Consider the following 12,606-nt stretch of genomic DNA (forward strand, 5'->3'; position numbering starts at 1 on the left):
TTACTAAGCAACCGCAATTTTAATCCAATTATTCTGACAAAAGACATTTTCTTGTATATATCGCTGGTATTGTCGCTTTTATATGCGTTTATATGTTAAATTTTGGCGAAAACAGTCGATTAAGATCTATTTGTATCTTAGAAAAGTAAAATTTTTGATGTTCCAGAACTCTGGTGGTACTTTATCGAACTGATGCCCGACAAAAATCAAATCCTTCACCGGAAATCATACTTATACAGGTAAGAACAAATGTGTAATTTAAATTTCGCATACTATTAGAATGTAACGAAAAGAATGCATAACATATTTATTTGTGAAAAATGTATTTAACAGAAACGAAGGATAAATAACGACAGGGAAAAATTAGAAGTTCGTATTCGAGGAATATGGACGCTCGTTTGACTAGAGTATACAACAGAGCCAGCGCCGTGAGCCTGCGCAGAAGGGCTCTCAAATCTGGCCGTCACCTGTATTGAAAAGGTAAGTACTCTGCTGTCATTAATCTCGATATCTTAATATGAATTTCGCGAACACATGTCATAAAAATACGATGTATTGACGACGCGATACATTGTCAGCAGCTTTGTGGATTGTCACGCGAAATTACTCACGTGTTACCGATAAATATGTTCGGAGATGTCAGCGTCTTCGACTCCGGGCCCTGATCTGCCAGGCTGCTGTATCATCACCGATACATTTGACATTTATTTTTTATTCCGGTCGTTTCATCGGCTGTTCTCTTAATCCGTTCTCGCTACACGTTACTGTAACCGTTGAGATTTGAACAGTTTATGTCAAGTGCAACGAGAAACTTTCACCAGATCGTGGGCACCGTGTTACTTTCGTGGATTTTTCATTGTCGGCATTCGACATCGCACTGACAGGACAACAAATAACGTACAGAAAAGGTATTCCTAGATCGCGAGAGGAACTCACTGACGGTTACGTGTCATTCATCTTTCAGATCGACGGCGATTCCCGCGTTTACCTGCGCGGTGTTCCACTTGGCAAGTAGACTTGTTTGTTTGTGCGTGCCGTATCATCTGTCATGGCGTGCCCGCTTGTGGCGGGTATCGTATCGTTGACTTTTCGGATTGTTGTTCGTTCAAGATATATGTCAGTTGGTGTCCTCGTATAGGCCGCCTCGGAGGAATCGCTGAAATAATCCCCGAGAAATTCATCGGAGGCAATATCATATTTATCTGATATTTCGAGTGGGCATGTACCGTGTGTTGTTCGGGATGGGGTTGGTTAGAATGGTGGGAAGGGAAGGAATCGACGATGGCGGCTCTGTACCGTGCCACGCGCCATGTCGGTCTCTTGCTCGCGCACGTCCTTCGTTCCGTGCACCACGTTTGTCTCTCGATTTCTTTTTTTGTCTTCGTGAAAATGGCACACGACCTGTCACAAGTGATCTTCGGTAGGGGCCCAACGTGCTTGAAAAGGGCGGCCCCGCGGCTACGTTTAATGTTATATGTGCCCTGAAAATTGATAGGTTTTTATAACTCCAAATAAAAAGAACCTAGATATTTTTAGACAGGATCGCGGTCTTCAAACTCGTGCACTTTTATGCCAGTGCACGTCAAGCATTTTCTCCGTTTCTGAAAACTTTTAATAGTCTACATACGTACACGTGTATATATTTATTTATTTATTTCATTTATATAATTATTGTTCAAAGTATGTTAATTCAAGAAATTAACACGTAGGAACATGTAGTAATAACGTTAAATAGAAGAAAGGGTTACTTTAAAGTAACACTAACATTTTCTTTTAGAAACGTCTAATTAATAAAATAAAAAAAAGTGTGTACATTACACGTGAAGAAGTATATTTTATGTTAATTACCGTTAAAGAAGAAATTAATATCAATCGACGTTACGGTTGTAGACATTTAAATTTATGCTTGAAAATTCATTTAGTAATGAAATTAGTAATGTTTTTAACAATTTTCATATTCTGTCGCAAAGGTAGAGAGACGTATGTCTCGTTATTTTTATTCTGACCAAAATACCGGAACCTGTTTTATCATAATGTAGGTCATCTCGATCAGATACTTGCGACATCGTTAAACATCGTCTCAACGAAATCGAAGTCTTCCAGTCTGAGGTACTTTTGTTAATGGTAGCAACCTTACACGTTGTTTAAGTCACGTATATAAGTATGGAAGGAATCTAACAATGTGCGTATGTACATTTCTATCGAGATCCACATAATTCCTGTGATTTCTGTTTGCGTTAAGGGTGGTATCTTCTTCTATTTTTAAAACAATAAAATAATTGTAAAAGTGAGAACGAAAGTTGAACTACTGCGACTTAACGTGTCAAGGTTACGTTGTTTGGACATTGTGCACTTTTTCGTTTTGTTACATTTCTTTCTAGCGTGGATGTATTCAAAGTATCCAATTTTGTTACTAAATCATATCTTACTTGAATGCTATGAAAATAATTATCATGTTTACTTTAATCACAATTCTAAATGCTTGAAATTTCACAAAAAAAGTGTACATTAAAGGATACCATGGAATGAAATTGAAGAATTGTGTCGTAGATGTCGCAGAATTTGTTACAAATTAACATCAATTATTTTCCGGTCGATTCTGAAGTTCAGCTTGTAAACAAACATGCAAAATACGAATATTGTTAATATGTTTGCAATAGGGTCAGAGATCTAAGTCGTATCAGGATGAAGAAGCAACCGAACAACAAACCACGTGGCAACATCGCTCTACCATCCTCTTTTTCCCCTCTCTCCCTCTTCCTGTTGCCTGATGTCCCTTACATCGCCCCCCACTATAATCATCGACTGCAACGAGGCGAAAGCACATTTACATTTTTTTGCGTACAGTACGTTGCAACATTTTTGCTTTGAGGTTTCAACTACCGATGGCGCCACTCTTAGACCGAGTAAAAAAAAGAATATGTCGTGCATTAAAATCAAGAAAGACATTAGTATTTCACACTACGGATAATCCGTTGTTGCTGTACTGTCAAGTTCCTTGTGTCCACAACCAGCGAACACAGATGTCTTTAATTATATTATGTAGCTGAGAACATTGTGTTAAGATCTGATTTTTTATGAGAGACTGTTTATCCACGTATCTTACTGAATCCTTGCGTGATACAGATCTATAAAATTTAATAAGTATAGGGGGAGGAGGTAAAATTTGCTTACATGGAATATGATAATATGACCTAAAGGGAGGAGGGGAGAAGGATATATGTATATACTAGCAACCTTACAACAATTTCGATCATTGAAAATTCTGTTACGCTTCTAAGTAAAATGATCCTTGATGAAGACAAGGACAAATGGGTAGTGCACAGAGCAAATTCGGCATATCGAAGGAAAACTGGTTTGCCTCCACGCGTTGCACTTACTACGATGCATGTCGAATGTGAGCCGGTACGCACATTATACACTTGGAAACATACGACAAACTTTGTTAAAGTGAAACACACCCTTGTAGATAGAAACTTCTGTTGGGTGCCGTTTCTTTATACGTGTCGCATAACAAAATAAAAGACGATATTTTAAGTCATTTTGTGCTACTTCGTATTACTCGTACGTTGCACTTTGTTGTCGTTTCATAGTTCCTATTTTTAGAATCGTATTTTGCCGGAACACCAGAGTTTTCTATTCTTTCTTCTTCTCAAACTGATATTAAGAATTTATATCAGCTGACTCAAATAAAACCTATACATTTGGACGTGACAAATTTTATTGTACATATTTGCAACACATTTCCACAAGTTATAAACTCCATAATAATCTATATATGTTACGCTTAAGTAAGATCATATTTTATACATATATAGTTAGACATTTCGCTGGTACACATACAAATACAATGAATATAAAAACAAACAATTCAAATATAATTTCATTATAAAGTACAATAACAAATCTTCAAGTTTTAATAATTTTCTACTTTGTCTAACAATAGTGAATGTTAATATGATAATAAACACTGTAACTTTCTAGAAATTGTACACTTGTGTACTGATAAGTTATACAACTATAACGTGAGTGTGTAACTTTAACATAACGAGTAACAAGTGATTTTCATGATTTTATGTAGAAAGAACTGTTTATAAAGTGTCAATTTGCTTTAGCACGTTGTTTTCCTTTACAGTTTTATCTTGTGATATAAAGTGAGGGATCTCTCTTACTTTTTCTCTCTCTCTCTCTCTCTCTCTCTCTCTCTCTCTCTCTCTCTGTTCTCTCTGAGATTATGAACGCCCCCTAGTAGCATGCGTGCGTCACAACGCGTAGCGTCTTGCACGTACACATTGTCAAGCCAAAATCGCGGTGCTAGTTACAGAATTGACAACGGATCAATGTAAACAAGTACAATAAAGATGATGGTGATCAGTGGTTTTTTTGTTATGACAAATTATCGCGGTTGAACTTTTCGCATGTTTTTAATATACCGTACAGGCAAAACGTAGTTAATATTGGACTACTGTCACGACCAACGAAACATGCTGTTTTCAGTGAAGGTACTCTTATTCTCAGGACGCGTTAAACATACGGTCGGCGATTATTTTATTTTTATACCTATATGCAATTATTCTTTGTAGGTCATTGCTCGCGACTGTAAACGTAAATCGGTAATAAAGCGTGAAAAGAAATATTGGAATGAATATAGTTGGGATAAAGTTTTATTGGTTGTTGTGAATTTGTTGTCACGCGATACATATCTTTTTTATGTAAGACGGTATAAGAGTTTTAATCTAATCTTCTTTCATTGATTTCAAAACTAACTATTTTTAACGTCTCTATTTTTACAGAAGCTGTCTGAATATAACGTGCAAAATGTTTAGTTTTCATAAGCCAAAGGTGTATCGATCTAGTACTGGATGCTGCATTTGCAAAGCCAAATCGAGCAGGTAAACAAACAAACTTAGTAATGTTAATGGATGGAATTTCATAATATAATGTTTTAGTAATTGAGTATGATTTGTTCTTTTACGTTTGTAGCTCAAGGTTTACAGACAGTAAAAAATATGAGGATGATTTTATGGAATGCTTCCAACTCGAGGAAAGAAGAACAGGAGAAATTTGTAACGCATGTGTACTTTTAGTTAAGAGGTGGAAAAAATTACCTGCAGGAAGTAATCGCAATTGGAGACACGTGGGTTTTAATAAATTTAATGTTGTTTACTTGCACGGAATGATTAACAATACAATTACTAACATATGAATTTTTCTTTTATATTTTACAGGTCGTAGATGCACGTGCAGGACCTGGTATCAAATCATTAACAAAATTTAAATCAAAAAATAAAAAGAAGATAAAAGATATACCAGAGAAATTTGAAAAGATTATGAAAAAGAAACACATGTACGTAAAAACAGATAGAGATCGAGAACAAAGCCCAGCAATGAGCGATGATTTAACAGGTTTGTACTTTCAAGTGCAAAAAGCTTAAATTATTAGAAAAATAATTTCACAATAACACTCTTTCCTTTTTCATTCAGAAGAGTATTTGAATGGAGATGGTAGTAAGGGTTCAAGTCGAGCTGGTAGTCCTATAGGCAGTGATGATATTCCAGTAACTGAAAAACAGTTAGATATGCAGGACGATCAAGAATCGAAGGATGACTTAACTGTTAATGGTTTCATTGATTTAACATACTTCAAAAGGTTATTTTAGTTATTAGTTTCTATAAAATAAATAATTACAAATTCTATAGCAGAGTGGAAGTATGCGTTAAGTCGGAAACATTTTTTCATTCCTTTATTAAAAGGTACATATTATTTTAGGGAGATAATTTGTTGTGGAACAATATTCAAGGGTCCATATGGAGAAGTAATAGTGGATCCATCGTTAATAAAACCTTGTATCGGTTGCATAGCTAGACAGCAACGGCAACAACAAACGAACGCATTAAGTTGCAGTCCTGCGCACAGTTCTGCATCAGCCAGTCCTGTTCACAGTTCTGCGTCTGCTAGTCCTGCCCACAGTGTAGAGTCTGGTACAGAGGCAACAGTCTCTAAGCAAGCAAGCAAGACGTTTAGTGACTCGTCATCAGATTCTGGTTACGATGAATCTTCCAACCAAGGAGTTGGTGAGAGTAAGATTACCAAAATTATTCAAAATACAAGTGCTACTGTAAAACCAGCAGTTAAAATCCAACCATTGAAAAGTGTTCAATTAAAAGCTATACCGGTATCGGAAGCTGTCAGGTTAAAAACAGACGTGCCAATCAAGTTGGTACCTATAAAACAGATCGATCAATTATCTTGTAAGCCATTGTCCTTAGTTTCCTCTGCTAATGTTACTTTAAGCAGTAGTACTTCACACTCCATCGTTACCGTCCCGAGTAATCCGCTTGTCGATTTTGCCATGCACGCAGCCTCCTCTAGGCAATCAGTCTCTAATTAATGTCAGTCTCTTGTAGAATTTTAATTTATTATTTTTTTTCTTATAATAATTAGAGATGTATGCTACGATGCAAAATTGTGTGTTATGTACGCTACCATTACCGTCCCAGACAACAAAGGCTTTGGATAAGATTGTTTAAGTTTTATCATATCGAGCACAGGGAGGGAGAGAGTTTATAATGTTATAAATGGTGAAAAAATGGATTCTGTAATTAGAATAACTGTTATATCGTACGGTAGATAGATAGTGCTCTTGGGAAAGATTACATCGGATTTTTATCCTTGATCGTTGGTTGTTGACAAATATATATAAATATATAATTATATATATGATATTGTCTTTACGGATGTGAGTATCTTCAAGTATGGTCTCACGTCAGTTAGGTGATTTTTAGAAATGATAGTTGAGAAAGAGCACAATTTTTCTACTGAATACCGTTTGTAGCATATATAAAAATGCTCATAAACTGCCATTATTTCGTAATTGTTAACTCTCCACAGGTGGTCCTAACGTGTGGGAAGTTCTCAATTATTTTTTAAGTGTAATAATTAGCTACGTACATCAAAATACTGTGATGACATTGTAATGTAACGAGATATAAGATTATTGTTCACCAAGTGGCAGTTTATAGTGTCTTCATCATAAGCATTAGTTATTGTACTCTATGGTATAAATGTTTTCTTATCCATGGCTTTCCGTTCTCTGGGTTATCGCTATCACTGCAATTATGTATGTTGTGAATATTTGTATAGAATTGCTCCAAGATGCCAATCACATTTCAAACATTTGGGTCCAAAAAGTTTTAAAAAAGAAGAATCGCTTAGGGTCATGATAGCTACGTTGTACCAGATGCATTTGATATGATCCATGCAAAGGTCCATGACGTTAAAATTAAGTAATTCAACTTAAGTAGCGAATGTGTTCAGGTACTGTAAATCCTGGCCCATTAATAGCAATAATACGAAGAATAACTTTAGAAATAAAATAAAACAAAGCCTGTTGAATAGCATCATATCAATATATGATGATATATTTAGGCAGTATTATTAGAAAGAGAAATTAAATGAGAATATGGCAATCAGATTGGCAAACTGGACCAGCAGAGAAAAAACTTTGTTATAATATTTCAGGGTGACTGCAGCATTAATGTAAAAACAATTGATTAACACCAGAGTATCGATATACAAAATAAGTGTAATGTTAAATAAGTAAAAACTGTTAGTTCCTAGTTTTCAAAGATGGGCACATAATCGAACAAAAGCACACAAAAGTACCTGTTCGAAACAGATTGCTGTGATCATTGGATTATATTTTCTTTTATGCTGATTTTATCACTTTTTCTCTGTTCAGTACACATGATCTTATACGCACAAAAATTATCCAAATTGACATATATTTCTAACCCAGGAGTGATCACAATTTTTTTTTCAAATTACCGTATTTTATAATATGCATTCAAAGTGATATATACGAGCTCACTATCGTAGAAAGGAGAAATTAAAAGCATTGCATTTGCAGTTAAAGTAATTTTAATCAAAATGCCAAAGATGTGTGAAAGTACGCGTGTACTTTATATCAAAAACAGACAATTTGATGAAAAATACTAATCTTTTATTCAAACATGATATTTATATAACTCCTGTGATCGAAATTAAGATTACGAATGTGCAATACATGGTAATTTACATTACAACATCCCGCATGATACAATGATCTTTATATTCAACTAAAATTTTAATATTTAATCTACTTCTGGGATAGTAGCAATTTTTATAGTTTAGAATGCCGCGTTTTGCTGCCCATCTGGCTTAAGCTCATTGACAATCGTTACATAACAAGGAAACGATAACAGTTTTTCATATAAAATCAAACATCGAAACTATAATTTGTATAAGGACAACGTTTAACACCTTGTCCTTTTACAAATTTCAATTGTACATTTCTTTGAACTAGGAGACTTTTATGATCTCTTTACTGTGAATATCAATAACTATGTTTTTGTTGTAACTCACACGTTATGATTTATATAATAATTAATATATGTGAAGAATAAAGGTTGGATCATAGACCAGTAAGCCATATAAATGTTATATATATTTAGCACTATTGTGTAGGATTGATTTAAAAAAAAGGAAAAAAAGAAAACGGCGAGAATAAATTTTACAACTTTGAAGGCTCAAATTACGATTAAGATATCTATTATATACTCGTTCAATACATAGTTCATATAATTTTTTAAATGACCTTTATAAAACACTTTCTATGATCCTTCCTCTCTCTCGAGAAAATGAAAATAAGAAATACTTGTTTAATTTATTTATTTTGTAAGTTCATTTACTTGCAACATATGCTATTCCTTTTCTACATAAATTTATATATATTTTTATACAAATTAATCTTTGCTTTTTATGGATAAAGTTTCTGTAGCACTGCCAGAGAAGAGGGACGTGAAATGGAACATTTGATTCCAGGTCAATCTACTGGCAAATATTCACTGTATTATTTATTTTCACTTAGCTTATACATATACATTATATATATATATATATATATATATATATATATATATATATATATTGTTTATATATATAGACATATTATAATCTATTACTGAGTTAGTTACATCTTAAGAGAACAGAAAATTATGAACAGTGCCCACAGATTAATTAGGCACTAGGAGAACATTGAGATAAACTTACCATAAGGAAATTTTGCAACAAATACGAAAGTGGTCTCATTGGAAATAACATGATTACGTGATACGTAAAGGATATAAGTAATAGTATATGGTTTTTAAAAGAAAACGTGAATGGTAAATTAAGATTATTGATAAAAAAGTAAAACATATATGATATATTGTACGTGCAGCTAAAAGTAACATTATATATGGAATATTGTAAATAGCTGCAAAGTATCAAATTATTTTACATAAGTAGAGGGATACTACGTTAAAGCTAAGAGAAATCAGCCGCTTTCGGTAATTTGTACATCTTCAAAAAAAATGAAATTCGAAAAATTGAGATTTTCATGCATTACTATCGTGTAATTTGTAATTGATGTTTTCTTTTTTATACAGAGATAAACATTGTAATTGATATACATTTGATATGTTTCGATCTAGTGTGAATCCTGAAGAAGTACGTTTCTTATACGAATACGGTTTGTAAGATCTACTGAGATGTCTAAAGAATAAGTCACATAAAACAAAGTAACGTACTTAAAAATTTTAGTTATCTTCCCTTAGCGACTTTCTTATTGCATATTTGTTTCTCGTTCACCTTAAGTATAAGTAAATACAGATTCATATGTAGTTTTCGGCAAGTGACTACTGGAAGTTTGCCATCTTCCATGAGATTGATTCTTCTATCGCTTCAATAAATCTTACAAACGTTTTGAAAAATTATTTTAAGGAAACGAAGAGGCATCACATAAGATCTCTTTGATGTGCATCCCTCGAAATTTACAAACGTGTCAGTTTTCTTCCTTCTTTTCTTCGAAAAGCATATAAAAGGATGAATAACGTAAAATCAAACTGTGAAAGAAAATTGACACATCCATTATATTTATGCAAACATTACTTATCACGTGTAGATATATTTGTATCAAAATTTACGGCACGCAATGCATCGTTTGAATACGTTAACGTTGTAAGAGTATTCGAAATATAAGAAAAAAAAAATAATAGATATTATAATCTGACATTCGATAAAATATTTGATCTTGGTAAAAAGAACTGCGTGAATTTGGCGAATCGTTAGTGATCGAATTGCATTTCTCTCTAAGTAACCGTACTACACAAAGTGTCGCAAGAAACAAAAATTGCTAAGAGAAAGGGAGAGAGAGAGAGAGAGAGAGAAAGAGTGCGCGCGAGAGGGATGCAAAATAAAACAAAAAAATGGTGCAAGTATTTTACTACAGTGACCTGGCAGATTCCGATATTAAAATATTTTGCGATGAAAAACGTACGAACGATTCTTCCTAAAGGACTCTCCTGTGCAAGTTTCTTTTCTACGTTTTTACGACTTCTATAACTTTTTTTATATAACAAAAACTTCGAAAAAAAAAACAAAAAAACAAAGAAAAGTGAAATCTTAGAGACTTTGCAAGAAAACATCTCAAGTCTTGCGATTCACATGCGCCGAAAAATCTGTCTGACGAGTAAAAGGTGATCGTTCTGCTTTTTCCCCTTCACAGTAATTCGTTACGTGGAGCAATCATGGAGTAATTTTAAGTAAACTATCGAGACGTGGTAATTTATACAATTGCATTTATTAACATGCATACGCAGAAAAATATTGGTGCGACCCTCAGTTTCGCAATTCTGAGTGCATTTGTTCGTATTTTACATTACATGCCGGTGTTTGTCCCTGTCTAACATTATGTTCCTTCCATTTTTCAATATTCTTTTATTTTCGTTTTTTTTTTTCTTTAACGAAATAAGTTCCAACTGTACGGATATTTGCATATCGTATTAGACTTTTTCTTTTAGAATTCACGAATGTCGAGAGAGAAAGAGACAGATTAGAAAGGAACGAAAATTTCAGAGCATGATTATAGCATGGACAAAGCGTACATAAATATAATGTATTTTACAAGAAGGTTCGATCTCGCAGGAATGTCTTAATTGTGCGGTGGTGGTGGTTATAATAATTTATCCATCGTGATCGTATTGCAACAAAGGCAAAGAGGAAAGGAAACTTTTACATCAATTTATTAAAGATATAACGATTGTGAGACTGATCGATGTATTTAGCAAATAATTTTTATTTACATATAACTATTAGAAAGATAGGCGAGGATATATTGTACCATTCGTGCATATATTATTAATGAAATTCTAATGATAATAATAAGGAGAAACGATGACTGCCGCAACAAATATATCTCGTTATCGCAATGATTATATACATAACGTACGGAACATTTGTACATACATACATATGTTAATTCTAGACTTTAACACTCCCAATCATTGTAAAACGGTCACGGAAGTATTAAACCTTCGATCGATCATCCCGCGGCTCGTTTCTTGTTTAGGAATGAGACACAACTAAACGAACGGTCGATTATCGCGATCGAAAAAAAGATATATAACGAACATACAAAATATGCCACCTTTCGATATGTACTACTTTGTAATAAAACGATTTTACTTTTAAGGAATTCATCAGTCACGCGAATTGTAAATTGATAACGATTGTGTACCATCAAATTGTTGTGGTAACTTTTAACGTGATCCAGCACACGTTTCCTTTATATTTTACCTCGATTGATGTTTTATCTTTTTGTAGAGAAATTTGTAATTGAATATAGGTTGTCTTTATACGTGCTTTTTTTTTAATTCTTTTTTTTTCATTCTTCGAGGCAGTATGTGTGTATCGCCGATGAAATTTCTAAAAAGAGCAAAACAAAATCGAATTTGTATCATAGGAAAAGGAAAAACAAAAATTATATATGTACATCTATTATATATATTATATATATACATAAACGTATAGAAAAGTCTGTGAGATACCAAATTTTGATAGAAAAATAAATAATGTAAATCGTACATATATATATTATATATACATAGGACATACTTAAAAGGGTACACAATATCTTAAGAGGTGTGTCTCTTACTTTTGTTTTTTCTTTATACAGATTTACGAGAGAAGAATCTATTATTATTATTATTATTATTATTATTATTATTATTATTATTATTATTATTATTAATATTATTATTATTATTATTATTATATTATTAATAATTACGTCTTTGCTGTTCTGCTGTGATGATTAGTCAGTACGACGTATTTAAACTGTCCCATAAAAGAAAGTTTCAGCGAGCTGTTCAAATGATGTAACTGAGAATTCGCTATCGCGGGGATTCTCAAAATGAGTCGAGCGAATATAGAATTCGTTATATGTAAATTAAAAACTCATAAAAGATATAAAATCGTTTAAGATATCGAAGCATTTTGCATTTGGTCGGTTTTTTAATTAGATGATCTTGAGCAGCTTTATAACCCTTCGTGAAACGTTTTTATATTAGAGATAAGTTTATAAGAGTTAAAAGACGTTTGACTAAAAAAGTTATGGCGAGATTTCGAGCCTTGTCTCGTACATATTAAAAAAAGAAACGAAAATTGTAAAAGTGCAATTAAAACGCTGTGGTGAAGAATATATTTCCTTAAGATCAATGGGCTCTATGAAATGAAAGAAGTAAATA

The 12,606-nt window shown here is 33.2% G+C and overlaps 2 protein-coding genes across 3 annotated transcripts; one reads left to right on the forward strand and one right to left on the reverse strand.

The window, feature by feature from the left end:
- Positions 1-170: 170 nt before the first annotated feature.
- LOC143427874 (uncharacterized) lies at positions 171-7,813 on the forward strand. Of its 2 annotated transcripts, XM_076902363.1 has the most exons (8): positions 171-239; positions 334-480; positions 4,319-4,502; positions 4,794-4,892; positions 4,984-5,137; positions 5,229-5,406; positions 5,485-5,650; positions 5,771-7,813. In XM_076902363.1, exons 4-8 carry the CDS (start codon positions 4,819-4,821, stop codon positions 6,390-6,392), a joined length of 1,194 nt encoding a protein of 397 aa, XP_076758478.1. In that variant the 5' UTR covers positions 171-239; positions 334-480; positions 4,319-4,502; positions 4,794-4,818; the 3' UTR covers positions 6,393-7,813. The 2 variants fall into 2 exon arrangements, with proteins under 2 accessions (XP_076758478.1, XP_076758477.1); XM_076902362.1 differs by lacking the exon at positions 4,319-4,502.
- On the reverse strand, positions 474-1,715 carry LOC143428204 (uncharacterized). The gene is given in 6 exon segments (XM_076902924.1): positions 474-1,215; positions 1,218-1,290; positions 1,292-1,401; positions 1,463-1,481; positions 1,558-1,619; positions 1,704-1,715. Coding segments are annotated over 6 exon segments (507 nt in total). The 3' UTR covers positions 474-984.
- Positions 7,814-12,606: the final 4,793 nt, after the last annotated feature.

The sequence above is a fragment of the Xylocopa sonorina genome, chromosome 10 (assembly GCF_050948175.1).
Source record: "Xylocopa sonorina isolate GNS202 chromosome 10, iyXylSono1_principal, whole genome shotgun sequence".
NCBI lineage: Eukaryota > Metazoa > Arthropoda > Insecta > Hymenoptera > Apidae > Xylocopa > Xylocopa sonorina.

Coding starts and splice junctions, on each gene's coding strand:
- LOC143427874 (XM_076902363.1), top strand. CDS start 4,819: ATGTTTAGTTTTCATAAGCCAAAGGTGTATCGATCTAGTACTGGATGC. Junction 4,893..4,983: donor TGCAAAGCCAAATCGAGCAG/GTAAACAAACAA, acceptor TTACGTTTGTAG/CTCAAGGTTTACAGACAGTA. Junction 5,138..5,228: donor GTAATCGCAATTGGAGACAC/GTGGGTTTTAAT, acceptor TATATTTTACAG/GTCGTAGATGCACGTGCAGG.